This window comes from Pseudorca crassidens, chromosome 19, assembly GCF_039906515.1.
Source record: "Pseudorca crassidens isolate mPseCra1 chromosome 19, mPseCra1.hap1, whole genome shotgun sequence".
Taxonomy (NCBI): domain Eukaryota; kingdom Metazoa; phylum Chordata; class Mammalia; order Artiodactyla; family Delphinidae; genus Pseudorca; species Pseudorca crassidens.
The window spans coordinates 53429185-53444660 of NC_090314.1; the positions used below are offsets into that span (position 1 = coordinate 53429185).

General features: G+C 44.7%; 1 protein-coding gene across 6 annotated transcripts in view; it reads right to left on the reverse strand.

Annotated features, from left to right (window-relative positions):
- RPTOR (regulatory associated protein of MTOR complex 1) overlaps positions 1–15476 on the reverse strand; it is a 342781-nt gene that overhangs the window by 252788 nt on the left and 74517 nt on the right. For all 6 annotated transcript variants that reach the window (XM_067715878.1, XM_067715876.1, XM_067715877.1 and 3 more), the window contains exon 2: positions 9878–9980. In XM_067715878.1, the coding sequence (XP_067571979.1) occupies positions 9878–9980 (103 nt within the window). The remainder of the gene's footprint in view (positions 1–9877; positions 9981–15476) is intronic.

Sequence of the window (15476 nt, forward strand, 5' to 3'; positions counted from 1 at the left end):
TATACGTAAAAAATAAAATAAACTCATAAGTTCACAGAAAATTTAGCAAATTTGTAACTACAGGGGGAAAGGTTATATATACATGTATAGACAAGAAAGGACTCAATCAGAGTAGCCCCTCAGGGAAGGGTGGGAGCAGGACAGAGCTCTTTCTTAATCTACCTTTTAGTACTATTTGAATTTTAAGATATGCATATGTTACCTTGATAAAAATAAAATAACACAAAAATGAATTATAAAATTAAGTAACAGGACTTTGGAGTTGGAAGGGGCCTTTACCATGGACATGTCAAAGTCATCAAGGACTCTTCACAGAGATGCCAGGCCCCACCCTGGAAAGTCTAATTCAATAGCTTCAGAAGAGGCCAGTGACCTGATGAGCAGCTCTGGCTGAGGGAAACCTAGTGAAAATTGGGTTGTAACTAACTTATCTGGAAGAATTATGGTAAACTTGTTTTAATCCATAACTAAAGAAATTAGATGTTAATCTTTAGCTCTCTCTGATATGGCAGGAACAGAGTGTTAAGGTCTCAAAAGAATTATAATGACAGCAATCAACGCTGCTCTAATCTGAATCACAAGACTGGCAAGAGACAGGAATGAATTGGGATCTGAAAAGTTAAAATTAAGGGCCACCTAAGTGCATAGGGAAGGGAAACAGAGCAAAGGGAACCAAAGCAAAGGGAAGCAGAAAACAGCTTCAACAAACTGAAGCCGTCAAATAGCTGGTCATGTCCTGTGAATGATGACCAACAGAGTAAATGTCAGAGCTGGTCTGAACACGTCTAATTCATGCATCCACACTTCCATGCAGTGCCCTTGTGGTCAGCACTCTGGCCATAGGCAACCTATGGCTAAGAGAACAGAAGTGGTTTTCTCTGTAAAAAGATAAAGGCCTGCCCAGGAATCACATTGATCAGTGGCAGCTCTTAGGCACATCCTCTAAAGAACCACGACAAAGGCAAAGGGAGGGAGGGAGTTCCAAAGGCCCAGAGTGCAGGGAGGACGAAAACTACACCTCCTCCTCGGACTTCACCCTCTGGAAAGCCCAGGCCCCCACCTGCCCCTTCCTCCCCGCATTGTTCCCAGCAAGGGCATGTGGAAAGCATGTGGGAGCTGGAGAGAGGCACACCACACTTCTCTGTGCACCTCACCGACGGCCCAACAGACACTGGAGCCTCATCAGTAGTGGTGGCCGACAGCAGCACCCACTCTTCTTCCCCTGGTCTCGGATCAAAATACCACCACCCAAGGGAGGAGCAGGGGCAGCTACCAACCATCAGGCTGTGATCAACTAAGTGAGGCTGTCACATCTGACCCACTGGGAATCCCTGCGGTCAATTAGTTTTATGGTTTCCTCCCAAGAATATGACAGTGAGTGGGAGAGGGGAGGTGAAGAGAGGGAAAGAATGAGGATGACTAAAATGGTGCATTTAATACTACATTTACTAAAATAAACAACTAAATAACTTAAGTAAACTAAAATGAAATTCCTGGGTGGATACTGCTGACAATGTTATCAATCTGATGTAGGGTGAAGTGGACAGAACGTAAATTTAAAATTGTAGTTCTGTCTTAATAAAACACTTCTCTTCTAATGCCTTCACGGGTTTCTACTTAATGAATGAAGTGAATTAGTGAGTGAGTGAGTGAGTGGGTGGGTGGGTGGATAGATGGATGGAAAGAAAAGTAGATGGCAATTGGCATTTGTATAAAATTTTAGCTCTTGATAAATCTCCCTGCCTGCAAGCTTTTCAGCATAACCCTCTGTATTTCATAACGCTTAGAACTTCACAATGACATGGACTTAGTCCAACCCACCTCATAACAAAGAAGAGAAAGCTGAAGCTTAAAGCGGTCAAATGACTTAGTCCAAGGTCACAAAGGTTCCTGGTGGTGCTGGCATTCAGCCAGCCTAAAAAGTGGAGCCTTTTTTACCTCCCCATCTTCTTCACATTTATACAACCCAACTACCATGTCCTATCCAATTTTCCTTCAAAAGACCCTGTGTCCCATCACCGCAACTACGTTGGTCACTACGTGATGGTCACTACAACCATCAGCTACGACTGTATCGGTCCAACCAGCAGCACCTCGTGTTGACACTACTGAGACTCCCTGCTCCCAGCCAGCTCCTGAAGACGCTGCAGGGAGCAGAGGGCAGAGGCCAGGGAGCGCAGTAGGGCTCACTGCCCTATCTCCTCAACCCACTGACCTGTCTTCTCTCAACAGACCAGCAGAGTGCATCCTTCTAAAATAATACTTCTATGATGTCACTCCCCCAAAAGGCCTATAGTGCCTCCTGAATGCTCCCATTTAGATAACATGCAAAATCAGCGGAGATAACAGGCGCTGTCAATACAGTGGAGCCCCGGGCCTGGGTGACTAGAAGGTGACAAGAGACAAGATGGGCTTCCAGGCCGCTGATAATATTGTTTCTTGATCTGGGTCTGATCAGTTTGGGAAAAGTTATCAACTACATATTTGAATCAGTGCATCTTCCTGAACGTATGCTATCCTTCAGTACAAATTGAAATTTTAGAAACATGTAGAGCTCACTGCTCAAGGAACGTTTGTACTTCTTTGTAGCTTGTATTTAGTGGACATTTCCTAAGTATTTGTTCATCGACTTATTAACTGAGCACTGCCTCCCAGATCAAGTGCAAATTTCTTTATATGTCTTTCAAGGACTCTGCCACTAATCAGTTGTGTAACTAATTTTTGCTTGAGAAAGTACATAATGGCAAAAAGGCCACTGAAATCAGAAACGGTTTTTAATGGCTCTGTATTCTATTAGCCATAATATCATCTACATACATTTTATAAGTAGTAGCACACAGAGTGACAGGCATTTCATCTCACTGAGCTCAAGGACAGAGCTGGGAGCCCCTCAGCTGTATGCACCGTGGCAGTAACTCTCTGGCTAATGGCCCAACCCCGATCCTCCCAGTACCTGAGGGTCCTAGGAAGGGAGCCAGAATCCTGCAGGAGCCTTCTCTACAATTAAGCCCCATCCTAACCACTCAACCTCCCTTCCCAAATATCCACAAGTAGACCAGGTCCCTGTTGTCTTTTGCTGTGTTGTATACAAACACCAAGAGCTGGATGTGTTCTCAAAAGAGCTGAGGGGGTGGTTGGGACGCCCTGTTTTAAGTATGGGCCTCGCTGTTTACACAAAAGTCACTTTGCACAGTAGAGAGGAAGGGAGGCTCCGAGCAGTTACACAGTCCTCCTTCGGGGGAAACCCAGACACTACTACAAGAGGCTGGTGTCACCGAACAGAGAAAACAGGGTTTAAACCAGGAGCCCCTTAGAGCAAGGGTCCCAGGTGCAGGCATGGGGCGTGCCCCAGCATCCAGCAGCAGGGCCCGGGCGAGCCCAGCAAGCACTCCCAGGGCTCGGTCCCCACTGCCAGGCTCCTTCTCTTCCGGGGGTCCTTCACTCTCACCTCCCGTGCAGCCCCCCCAACCCGTGTGGCCCATTCCAACTCCCCCACATCTGCTGAGCTCGAGGGGTCTGTCTCCCTTGCTCTCGTCTTGTCTCCAGCGAAATCCCAAGGATCACGACCTACATTTCTTCTGTGTATACCTCTACACTTAACACGTAGATCTCTACTTAACAAACATCTGTTGACCAACTCGACTATCTCTCAAGCCCAAGTCTGATGTAAGAATCAGATGACAGTCTGTGAAAGTGTCTGTAAAACCAAGAGCGACACGCAAAGGCCTACGACCACTATTTTTAGCTCATCAACACAGGTCTCTTAATGCCCACTTGTGTGGAGGGAAGAAGAAAATGCTTTTCTCTAAGGAATAAGGGAAACAAAGCAAAGTGCCTCCCAAATATTTCCTTAGGATAACCAAATTCCCAAGCATCCGACAAACCCATAGCCTTCTTACCTGTAATACACGGCTACCATTAGCTAGACATAAAAGACATCAAGGCTAAATTATACTCCCTCCTGTTCAGCACTCAGCTCATCTACACTGTTTTAAAACACAGATTCCTCCAGCAGGTATAGGAGCACCGTTCTTTAGCGGGATTGTTTTTACTTTAATGTGGGGCCATAAAACAAAACAGCTTCCCCCCTGCTTCCCTGAGTGTCACCTCCAAGAAATAAAACAGCATCTTATTATCTACAGGAACAGAGGGGTGGGGCGGGGAGAGGCGTTTAGCTCCCGGACCACTCCTACGGCCTCATGTCTGCATACACACTCCTGCCGGGCTACTCAGGGCCTGTGCGCCTTTCCTCCTCCCTCAGCCGGAGCTCGGAAGCCGGGCCTTGGCTGTGCAACAGTCCAGCAGGGAGGGCAGGCCATCACTGCAGAGTACTGTGGTACAACCTCTACTCGCTTGTTCTGGCACCACACGAAAACCTAAAGGGCCGCTTCAGGGACTCTTACATCCTCTGAGCCTCTGGAAGTAGGATTCTCCCCAAAGTGTATGGAGACTGTGCACACACAGGTACACAAAAAGGGACTGGAAAGTAAGAATCTGTCTATTTCTCAAGCTCCCAGACCCCTTGTCCCTGAGATCAGGGCAGTTTCAACCAGCACAGTCTCACCAGTTTGATGTGTGTCTGCAGCCATAAAGCAATCAACTCGTAATCCCTACCCAGCCCTGTGCACAGAAGCACAGGGTTCTTTCCCCTCTCTTTTGGGGCGAGCACACAGAACGGAGCAGAGGTAGCACAGACGCAGGAAGAGCTCAAGCTCCCACCCTGCACCTTGGCCTGCTGGGTGGGGTGGGGAGGCGGGTGCAGGCCCGTGGGGGCTGCTCCTGGCTGAGGGCAGTCCCCATGCTAAGCCCAGTTCACGCTCCAGTTAATCGCCCTCCAGCCAAAAGATGGGCGCCATCATCAGCTCCATTTTGCAGATGAGGAAACTAAGGCCCCAAATGGTTAAGGAACTCACTGAGTGAAACAGCTGGAATGAATAAGCTGGGGTCTTGACGAGTGCAAAACCTTTTGAATTCTGCTGACAGAGCACAAAATGCTAAGACCACATATAAAACATCGATTGGTTGCCTTCTAAACAGAAACAGCTTTTTAGGTTATATGAGGGCACCAACCCCTGCAGGGGGTCTTCCTAGGGACTCCTTCCCCACCCATGACATACTCCAGGTATTCCCATCCTGAAAATGGCAGAACCAACCCGTCATCAAGCCTGGGTCTCCTTGCCTCGCCAGCCAAGCCTTCACTGTACCTCTCCCCTTTGCCTTCCAGGCTCCCAGCATCTCTCACTCAACTGCAGCCACAGCTTGTGACAATGCCAACCTGAAACTCTCATCCAGTGGCACCTGGCCCTCCTCCTACCTCTGCCCACCCAGAGGGGTCTCTGTCACAGGCGGCACCCCTCCCCACTCACTCATGGCCTGGCTCTGCTCCTCTCCCTCTAGTCACTGCACATTCTCAGCAGGTGACATCCCCCAAATCCCTTTCTCCAACCAGAGAGGTCTTTCCAGCTGTCTGCTGGAAGGTGGCTCTACTCTGAGCATTCCAGAAGCACCTTACCTTACACAAAATGTAATCCCATTATCTCCCCAGCCCAGCTGGCCCCCAACTCTCCATCTTGGTTACTGATAATATCATCATCCCTTGAGCTAGCCAAGCCTGAAACCTAAAGCACTTGTTGAAAATGCTGAAATCCCTTCTTGAACAATCCTAAAGCCATTGGTGGGAGAGGCAGGTCTGGGCAAGGTTGGTACCTGCTCTAGGATGAGGGTAACTGTGGTGGCCCAGAATGAGCTGTCAAGTCCAATCAGGGGCTCAGAGCCTGTACGGGGGAAGGAAAGAAGGTATGTCCATGGAGTGGTGACCCATATGGGGTATCGGAGCCCAGGCAATGAGGAGCACGGACACCTGTGGGGGAAGAAGCTGGGTATAAAATAAAGGAGTATGATGACAGGGATAAGAAGTTGGTTCACAGAGGAGGATTCATCAAATTAGTAAATATATTAAGGATGAAGGATACCAAGGTTCTCACTGTCAGAGGAAGAGTTATAAATACGGAAAATTCCTATTGGTTTGGAATGGGAGGCACTAATGTAATGCATGTTTTTTATTTGTATAGATAATACTGAAATATAGATATGAATGTGTGTCCACACAGAAACACATACATATATTATGCACATGTGTGCATGTGTGCATTCCCTTGCTCCGTCCAATGAGAGAGGCAATGGGAGAAACAACACAGTACACAGCTCCAATAAGAACACCTAGAACCCAGATCTCGGTTTTCAAATTCTATTTGCCACTAAAAGGAACTGGGCTCCTTGGAGAAATGGCTGATCCCAGGAATGGAGCAGGGAAAGACAAGATGAGATAGAAAGCACAGATGTAACTCTAAGGACGATGGAAGCAAGACAAAAGGCCATATAAGCCAGTGGGAATGGGTTCCCACTAGCTAAATGGGAAACAAGTGGAGTATCAAGATAAATGATGGTAATATTGGACTATAATCCACTGATTATAATATAAAATAGGAATAAAAATATATAAAATATAAAAAAGGAAACCATGACTTCAAATTGAATAAACTGAAAGTCTGATGAGGAAAGAAATATTAATGCAGCCAAAGCACCTCTTCCCTCAAAATACTTATTAACTACAAAAGGGAAGGGGGCGGATTTCACAGCTGAAGTTCAGGTACCACACCAACTTAATCAAGTGATAAAAGAGTTACATAACCAGCAATGGGATAAATCAAAGTCATGTGCCACCTGACAGGACACCACAGAGGAAGGCGGATCTCTTCCATGACACTCTTGCCAAAGAGGCATAAACAAAATTTAATCCCGAGGAAACATCAGCGGTTGTTCTGCTAAACAGAGCACTGGTGATCTTCTGAATGTCAAGGTCATGAAGGTTAAGGAAAGACTGAGGCCTGCTGCAGCCTGAATGAGACTAAATTAAGGGCAATGGGTGATACAGCGAAGGGTCCTTGTGCCATAAAGGACCTTATGGGGACACCTGGCAAACTTGAATGCAGCCTGAGGCTAACCCAGTAGCAGGGCATCCATGTTAATCCCCTGTCTGTGAAGACCGAGTTGTCATTATGAAAGAGAAACTCTTGTTTGTAGGAATCACACACTAAAGGATTCCAAGGTGATGGAGCATCATTTCAGCAGCTTACTTTCAAATGAATCAGGAAAAACACTGCTTAGTGCTCTACTTGCAACTTTTGAAAATGTTTTTTCAAAATAAAAATTAAAATACAGGCTGCTAGACACCATTACAAATTTGCTGAATCAAATCTCTAAGAGTTTTTTTTTTCTTATCCCATATTGTTAAAATCACCAACATAAGGACCCACTTTTTAATAAAAGCCAAGCGAAATTTTTTCAACTTAAAAAAGGCAACGTGGGGACTTCCCTGGTGGCGCAGTGGATAAGAATCCGCCTGCCAACGCAGGGGACACGGGTTTGATCCCTGGTCCGGGACGATCCCACATGCCGTGGAGCAACTAAGCCTGTATGCCACAACCACTGAGCCCGCGGGCCACAACTACTGAAGCCTGCACACCTGGAGCCCATGCTCCGCAACAAGAGAAGCCACTGCAAGGAGAAGCCCGCGCACCGCAACGAAGAGTGGCCCCCACTCACCACAATTAGAAAAAGCCCGCGCAGCAACAAAGATGCAATGCAGCCATAAATAAACAAACAAACAAATAAATAAATAAAATTAAATCTAAAAAAAGGCAATGTGCCCTTTTGAATTCAAAATCCATCGAAATTATTACAAAGTAGATTGCATACGTGAATTGCAAAATTTTTTTAAGAACACAATATTAAAAAATCTATTCGTTTGCTGGATTTCACACCAAGAAGGAAGTAAGGAATTCTTTGCGTTTTCATTAACATTGTCCCATAAATACTGATCAAAGAGACTGGGTGAGATGTGAGGGAGGGTTCTTTGATTTCTATTTGGGAACAGGAGGGTAGGATGCAAAGGACCCCTAGAGAATCTAATAAAAACCAAGGGCCCTCAGCCAGGAAGGTGCAATGCTATACTCAGACACCACCGCTCACACAATCCCAGCGGGCTCACGCATCCCTAGGAGTACACACCAGGATCCAGGTTGAGAAGCCCTGTGTTAAAAAACCTAACAGAAGAGTAGATAAAGAGGGAGGAAATAGAAAACAATTGATTAAATTCAGCTTTGACAAGGGATAAATGAAGTGGAAACAGTCAGTGGTGGCTAATAAGAAGTCAATTTCAATCGGCACAGTCACCAGGGGATGGCAGAGAGCCAAGAAAGCATCTAAGGAAACTGACCACAGAAAACAGCTACTGACACCGGGCTTGGGGAACAAGGGGCCTATGCTTCAGGCAGGAGGCTGTGAAACAAAGGCTGTCATCCTAAGACACCCCCAAAGAGTAGCGAGACAGGTAAGTGGGAAAAATAACTTTTTTTTCCAATTCAGATTATAATAAGTTTGTAATTTTTACTATTTAAAGTAGATAAAGGGAATTTCTGCTTTTGCTTAGAATAGAAAAAGCTGGGGGTGGGGGGGTTGCCCTGATCCTACCAACAAGAGAAAGCTGAATAATCAGTGACGGAAACAAAGGACAATTCATACTGTGATGGCTTCATTGGTAAATTACACTAAAATTTAGAGAAGAAATAATACCCAAATCAATACAAACTCTTCCATAAAAAAGAAAAGATGGGAATACTTCTCAACTCATTTAATGAGACCAAGCATTATTTTGGTACCAAAACCAAACAAATATGTTAGAAGATGAGAAAACTATAGACCAATATCCTTCATAAACAGAGATGCAAAATTCCTTAACAGACTATTAGCAGTCAAATCCAGGAACATATGAAAAAGATAATACAAGTGAGGTTTATGCCAGAAATTCAAGGTTGGCTCAACAACCAAAAAATCAATCCATATAATTCACCACATCAACAGACTAAAGGAGAAAAGCCAGGTGATTATCTCAACATGTTGAGAAAGCATTTTATAAGATGCAACATTGATTCTTGACAGAAACTCTCAGCAAACTAAAAATAGAAGTGAACTTCTTACCTTAGAAAAGGCATCAGAAAAAAACTTTGGCTAATGCCCTATTTAGTGGTGGGAGCCTAATGCATTCTCCCTAAGACCAGAAACAAGTGAAGGTTGTGCACACTCACCATTTCTAGTCGGCACTGTGCTAAGATGCTCCGAGGAGGATGACGACAAAGAACAGCCTCGCCTCCTCCTGGAAAGAGCTAGGTGGGACTCCTCACTGTGCACTGTGCATGCAGGCATCAGTCATTCAGGTTTAAGTGTATATAACTTGTACTGGGCTTCCCTGGTGGCGCGGTGGTTGAGAATCTGCCTGCCAATGCAGGGGACACGGGTTCGAGCCCTGGTCTGGGAAGATCCCACATGCCACGGAGCACCTAGGCCCGTGAGACACAACTACTGAGCCTGCGCGTCTGGAGCTTGTCCTCTGCAACAAGAGAGGCCGCGACAGTGAGAGGCCTGCGCACTGCGATGAAGAGTGGCCCCCGCTCACCGCAACTAGAGAAAGCCCACGCACAGAAACGAAGACCCAACACAGCAATCAATCAATCAATCAATAAATAAAGCTTGTACTACATGCCAGATGCAGGACAAATTTAAAGGAGAAAATTATATAATCCAATAGTCATTATCTTATCAATTTTTCTTGAGACACTTTCTCCACTGCAAATCATAAGTGAATGTATCTAAAATAGCCTAAAGGTTATATAACTGCAAAATGAAATAAAATCTTCAGATTTACACAAAACAATCACAGGCCTGCACTGGACCAGGACAGTGGAGGCAAGTCCTGCCAAGCCCAGAACGCCACGCAGTGACCCCTGCAACAGGCTGTAAGAGAGGGACCCACGCTTACCAATCCAGCATTCCAAACGTGCACAAGGAGTAGTCTTCACCACATCTGGAGGGTCCACACCAACATTCAGGCACAAAACTAAGGCAACGCTGACGGTCTTCATCTAGAAACACAACAGAAAAAACAAATAATTCAATATGAAATTCACTGATGAGTTTTCCAGTTGTTAAAATGTTCCCAGACATACGGAGCCCTCTGCTTCTACAGCCTGTCTTCAGTCGCCTGTTACCTGTGCCACCCCAGGGGTATTTCACAAGTAAGACAGGGTTTCAGAGTCAAGTAAGCAGATGGGGAAGAGTACATGGCAGGAGAGGCTTTTCTCAGGCTTCCTTATGATATACTTCCAGAAACAGAATTATTTGATCAAAAGATATAAACATGTTAAGACACTCTATACATTCTGCCAAATTACTTCGCAAAAACTCTGCACAAATTTACATTCTGACCAGTTCATCGCTATTCTCATTATTTAAAATTGTTAATAATTTGATGAGAGAGAAATTGTCATACTGATTTAGTTTGCATTCTTTAGTATTAATAAGGCTGAATATTTTTTTCAAATATTTGTATCCTTTGTGGATTTTCTACTCATGTTTATACTACCATTTATTTACTAATATTAGTGATCTTTTGTAATTGGTTTTCATGTACTCTTTACATATTAAAGATGGCATCCACATAATTTATTGTAAATATTTCCCTAGTCTAGTGTTTGCCATTGGATTCCTTCCTGATTCTCGACATACCGAAGCCCTGGACCCATCAGCTGATACATCTTCCTCCACACCTGCTCCTGCTCCAACTCCGACTTCCCAGTGTTAGGAAACGTCAGCCCCACCTATCCAGCTGCTCAAGCCAGAAATCTGGAACTCATCCTTCATTAGTTCACTTGTTCAACAGATATTTACTAAGCACCTACCAGGTGCCAACCGCTATTTTTACAAAATGAAGATACAGTAGTAAATCAAAGAAATAAAATCCCTGGGACTTCCCTCGTGGTCCAGGGGTTAAGACTCCGTGTTCCCAATGCAGGGGGCACGAGTTCGACCCCTACTCAGGGAACTAAGATCTCGTATGCTGCACAGCACAGCCAAATAAATAAATAAATAAAAGAAAAATCCCTGCAAGGAGGGGCAAGATATCATTTCAAATAGGGTGGCCGCTAGGAAGACCACCTGAGCCTCTGCTCCCTCCACCAGGCTCCCGAGCGCCAGTGCCCACTGTGACTCCCCGTCCATCTCTTTTGTCCTGCTCCTGAATGTCTCTGAGTTTGTCCACTTCACTATCTGCCAGCTCTAAGCCACCATCACGTCCAACCTGTGCTCCACCATTTTCCTAGGACCCCTTCCCCTGCCTCCCCCAGTCCAGGCTTTCAAACACATTGGCACACTGCCCTGTTTTCAATCAGTTCCCAAAACCTTCAAGATTCACTGTGAACTGCTCCACATGCTATTCAAGCCTCATAAGCTCCAGATCCTGCCAAGCTCTTCACTCACATCAAGTCTCACCCTTGGTCTGCCAGCATGACCTCTGGGTCTTCAAACACAGCCCCTCAGGGCTCCTTGCACGGCCTCACCAGCTCGGGGTCTCTCGGGTTCAGACCTCCACTCCTCGGGAAGGCCTTCCCAGACCCTGTCAGGGCAGAGCCACCTGCTCAACACCACCCCAGCATCCATGTCTTCCTCTTGGTGGAGCCAGGCCCATTCACGCTCCTCTGTGCACCTGCAGCTCCTCCAAGGTCAGAGTTGACATGCAGGAGCAGACACCTGGCCCAGGCCTAGCTCAGTGACCATCTGCTGAGTGGGTGAATACAGGGATTTTCCTCTAATGTTTTCACTTGTTTCACATTTCACCCTCCCCTTTTTTTTATTTTTTGGCGGTACGCGGGCCTCTCACTGTTGCGGCCTCTCCCGTTGCGCAGCACAGGCTCCGGATGCACAGGCTCAGCGGCCATGGCTCACGGGCCCAGCCGCTCTGCGGCACGTGGGATCCTCCCGGACCGGGGCACGAATCCGTGTCCCCTGCATCGGCAGGCAGACCCTCAACCACTGCACCACCAGGGAAGCCCACGCTTCACCCTTTTAATCCAGCTGGATATTATTTTGGTATATGGTACCAGGTGAGGATTAATTTTGTCTCAAAAAACTACCCAATGGTGCCAATTCCCCCTGTTAAATAATCTCCCCAAACTCACAGGTTTGTAGTGACTCCTCTAGCATATATTCCCACATAGACCAAATTCTATTTCTGGGTCACATACTTCACTGATTTAACTAATTTATCTTCACAACATTTCACAATGCTTGGGAGAGCCTGGTTTTCTTCTTCACAATTTTTTTTAAACTTTTACTTGGCTACATTTATATTCACCTATTTTTTCCAAATTAATTGTTATTCAATTTCTTAATCCCATGGAGATTTTGATTAAAGTTGTTTAATCAAGCTGCATATTGATAACACTGAGTATTTTAAATTGTCTTCTTTGATCCAATAATTCCACATACGAGAATCTGTCATAGGAGGTACAAAATATAATGAGAGAACTTTCTATGTGTAAAGATTTTCTTCACAGCATTTCTTTTTTTTTTGCGGTACGCAGGCCTCTCACTGTTGTGGCCTCTCCTGTTGCGGAGCACAGGCTCCGGACGCGCAGGCTCAGCAGCCATGGCTCACGGGCCTAGCCGCTCCACAGCATGTGCGATCTTCCCAGACCAGGCACGAACCCGTGTCCCCTGCATTGGCAGGTGGACTCTCAACCACTGCGCCACCAGGGAAGCCCTTCTTCACAGCATTTCTTATCATGAAAAATAAGTGGGAGCAACCTAAATTTTAAGCAAATAAGGGAATATTTAAGCACACCATTATATACTCTTAACAGAATGACACTTAGATTAAATTCTTAAAATGTTAAATGAATAGAAATGGATTCAAAATACAAAAAAATTTCATTAAACATATAAACTAAACTTGGCAAGACATGACATCCTTATGATATTCTATTTTTCCATACAGGAACACAGTGTGTTTCTCTGTTTATTCAAATTTTCTTTTTTTCTTTAATATTTATTTAATTATTTGGCTGTGCTGGGTTGGATCTTTAGTTGCGGCATGAGGGATCTTTAGTTGTGGCACGTGGGATTTTCAGTAGCGGCAGGTGGGCTCTTAGCTGCAGCATGTGGGATCTAGTTCCCTGACCAGGGATCAAACCCAGGCCCCCTGCATTGGGAGTGTGGAGTCTTAACCACTGGACCACCAGGGAAGTCCCTCAAATTTTCTTTTAATTTTTCTCAGTAATGTTTAGTTAAACATTACCTCTTAGTTTACTTCTTTATGTTTAGTTAAACATTACTTCTTAGATGTTTAGTTAAACATCTTCGCCAAGTCCTGGTCATTTCTTTTAAGATTATTCCTGGATTGTTCATGACTATTTGGGGGCAATATGCTACTATACATGTATTTTGCCCATAGGAGTTTCTTACTGATAATTGCTGATATACCAGAATAATGTTTTGTGTTTTTTTTTTCATCCCCACCTTCCCAGGCTTTATCCACCAGAGAATGTCCTTTTCTTTAATCCAGAAACAGGAGATAAAACCTGCGGCAGAATCTACACTCATTAGCTCTTCTGCAAGAATATAATTTGGGTAACAGTGACTTTTCTTTATAGAGATTCACCAATGGAATCGAAATTGTTTATTTTGCTTTGGAAACTTGTTTCCCCAGCCAAAGCGAGGTCCCTTTGAGGATTTTCTGACTCCCTAATCAGTTAACAATTTTGAATACCGTATTCTCTTACCAGTGGAGATCTTTGAAAACTAAGAGACAGAGAGCAGAAGGGATGGGAGAACTCCCACATGGACCTTGGGAAGTGACCTTTATTCTTCCCCTCCACCCCCCCCAACCCAGGCATCCTATTTTTTTTCCCATATTTAATTTTTTTTTACACAGCAGGTTCTTATTAGTTATCTATTTTATACATATTAGTGTATATATGTCAATCCCAATCTCCCATTTCATCCCACCACCACCAACCCCCCATCAGAATAATGTTTAAGTCACTTTACTAAATTCTTAATTAAACGTAACTGCTTTTAGGTGACTCTCTCCAGGTTTTGTTAGTATACAAACATACTGTCTGTGACATGATGAGTCTATCTCATTCTTTCCAATAGATCATTCCTTTTTCTTTTTTAGGTCTTATGGCATTACATAGATCTTCCAAAATCATATTACTAATAATTACAAAATGATGATAGTGGTGATCTTTGCACTTGGCTTTAACAAAATTGTCATAAATGTTTCATCACTGAGAATGATGATGGTTACTGATTTGATATAATCTTTATTACAGCAAGAAAATATTCCTCTGTTCAAACAGAATTTAAAGTTATATGGGGAAGAAAGGAAGTATTTTTGTCTCTTCTCTCCCAACACTTAAAAAAAGGATTTATTGAGACTTCCCTGGTGGTCCAGTGGTAAAGAATCCACCTTCCAGTGCAGGGACGTGGGTTCGATCCCTGGTTGGGGAACTAAGATCCCACATGCCGCGGGGCAAGTAAGCCCGCCCACCACAACTACTGAGCTTGTGCACCTCAACTAGAGAGCCCGCGTGCCACAAACTACAGAGCCCACGCGCCCTGGACCCCGCGTGCCACAACTACAGAGCTCACACGCCCTGGAGCCCGCGCACCACAATTAGAGAGAAGCCCGTGCGGTGCAACGAAGAGCCCATGTACCGCAACTAAGACCCGACAGCCAAATATATATATATATTCTTAAAAAAAAAGAAACAAAAAGCATTTATTAATAATAATTTCACTCTTTAAAGGAACTGCAACCCTGCCTCCAAAGACATACTGAAGAGAGGAACAATATCTTCCCACAGACATGCCAGAATCTTCTCATTATGAGCCATAAGAAACAAATGGTCCCTTGACCTAATGTCAGGAGAAAGGGCTGAAAAGTAATCAGAGAATAACAAAAGTTTTATTTATTAGTCATTTTCCAATATTTAATTGATCAGTATCAATAATCCCATACAGATGATTGATTATTTTACAGCAAACTCACTCTGAGTATAAGCTGCTTAAAAGTAGAAGTTTCTGGAAACATTTCTGTGGTCTTCCAATGGCCATGGTGAATAACTACTAATACCTGCCCTTTACCATTTTTAAATCAAGAGCATTTTTTCTGTGCTCTATAATGTGGAACTTTGAGGTTTCCATGAGGTGTGGATTAAACCCGGGAGCAAGTTCCAAGTTGCTTCCTAAGGAAAATGTTGCTTTTCTTACAGTCATGGGACGGCCCCTCTGGGTGCAAGGGAAGGCTTCAGGGGGGAAAACATTCCATACGGATCAGGGTCTCTCTTAGACTGACTGTGCCACCACAGTTTTGTGTTTTGTCCTCAATCTGCAAAGACAGCCTACTCTCGTTTCTCTCACAAAGCCCAGGTGAAGGACACTACGCTCAGGGGTCTGCTCTAAGGCCCAGCCCACCCACTGCTCCTCAGCCAAGCCCTGCCTGCTGTGGACCCAGGAGAAAGAGGGTAAGCCAGCCTTCCAGGCTGATGAGAGCTCAGGAACACCCCACATTACCCCTT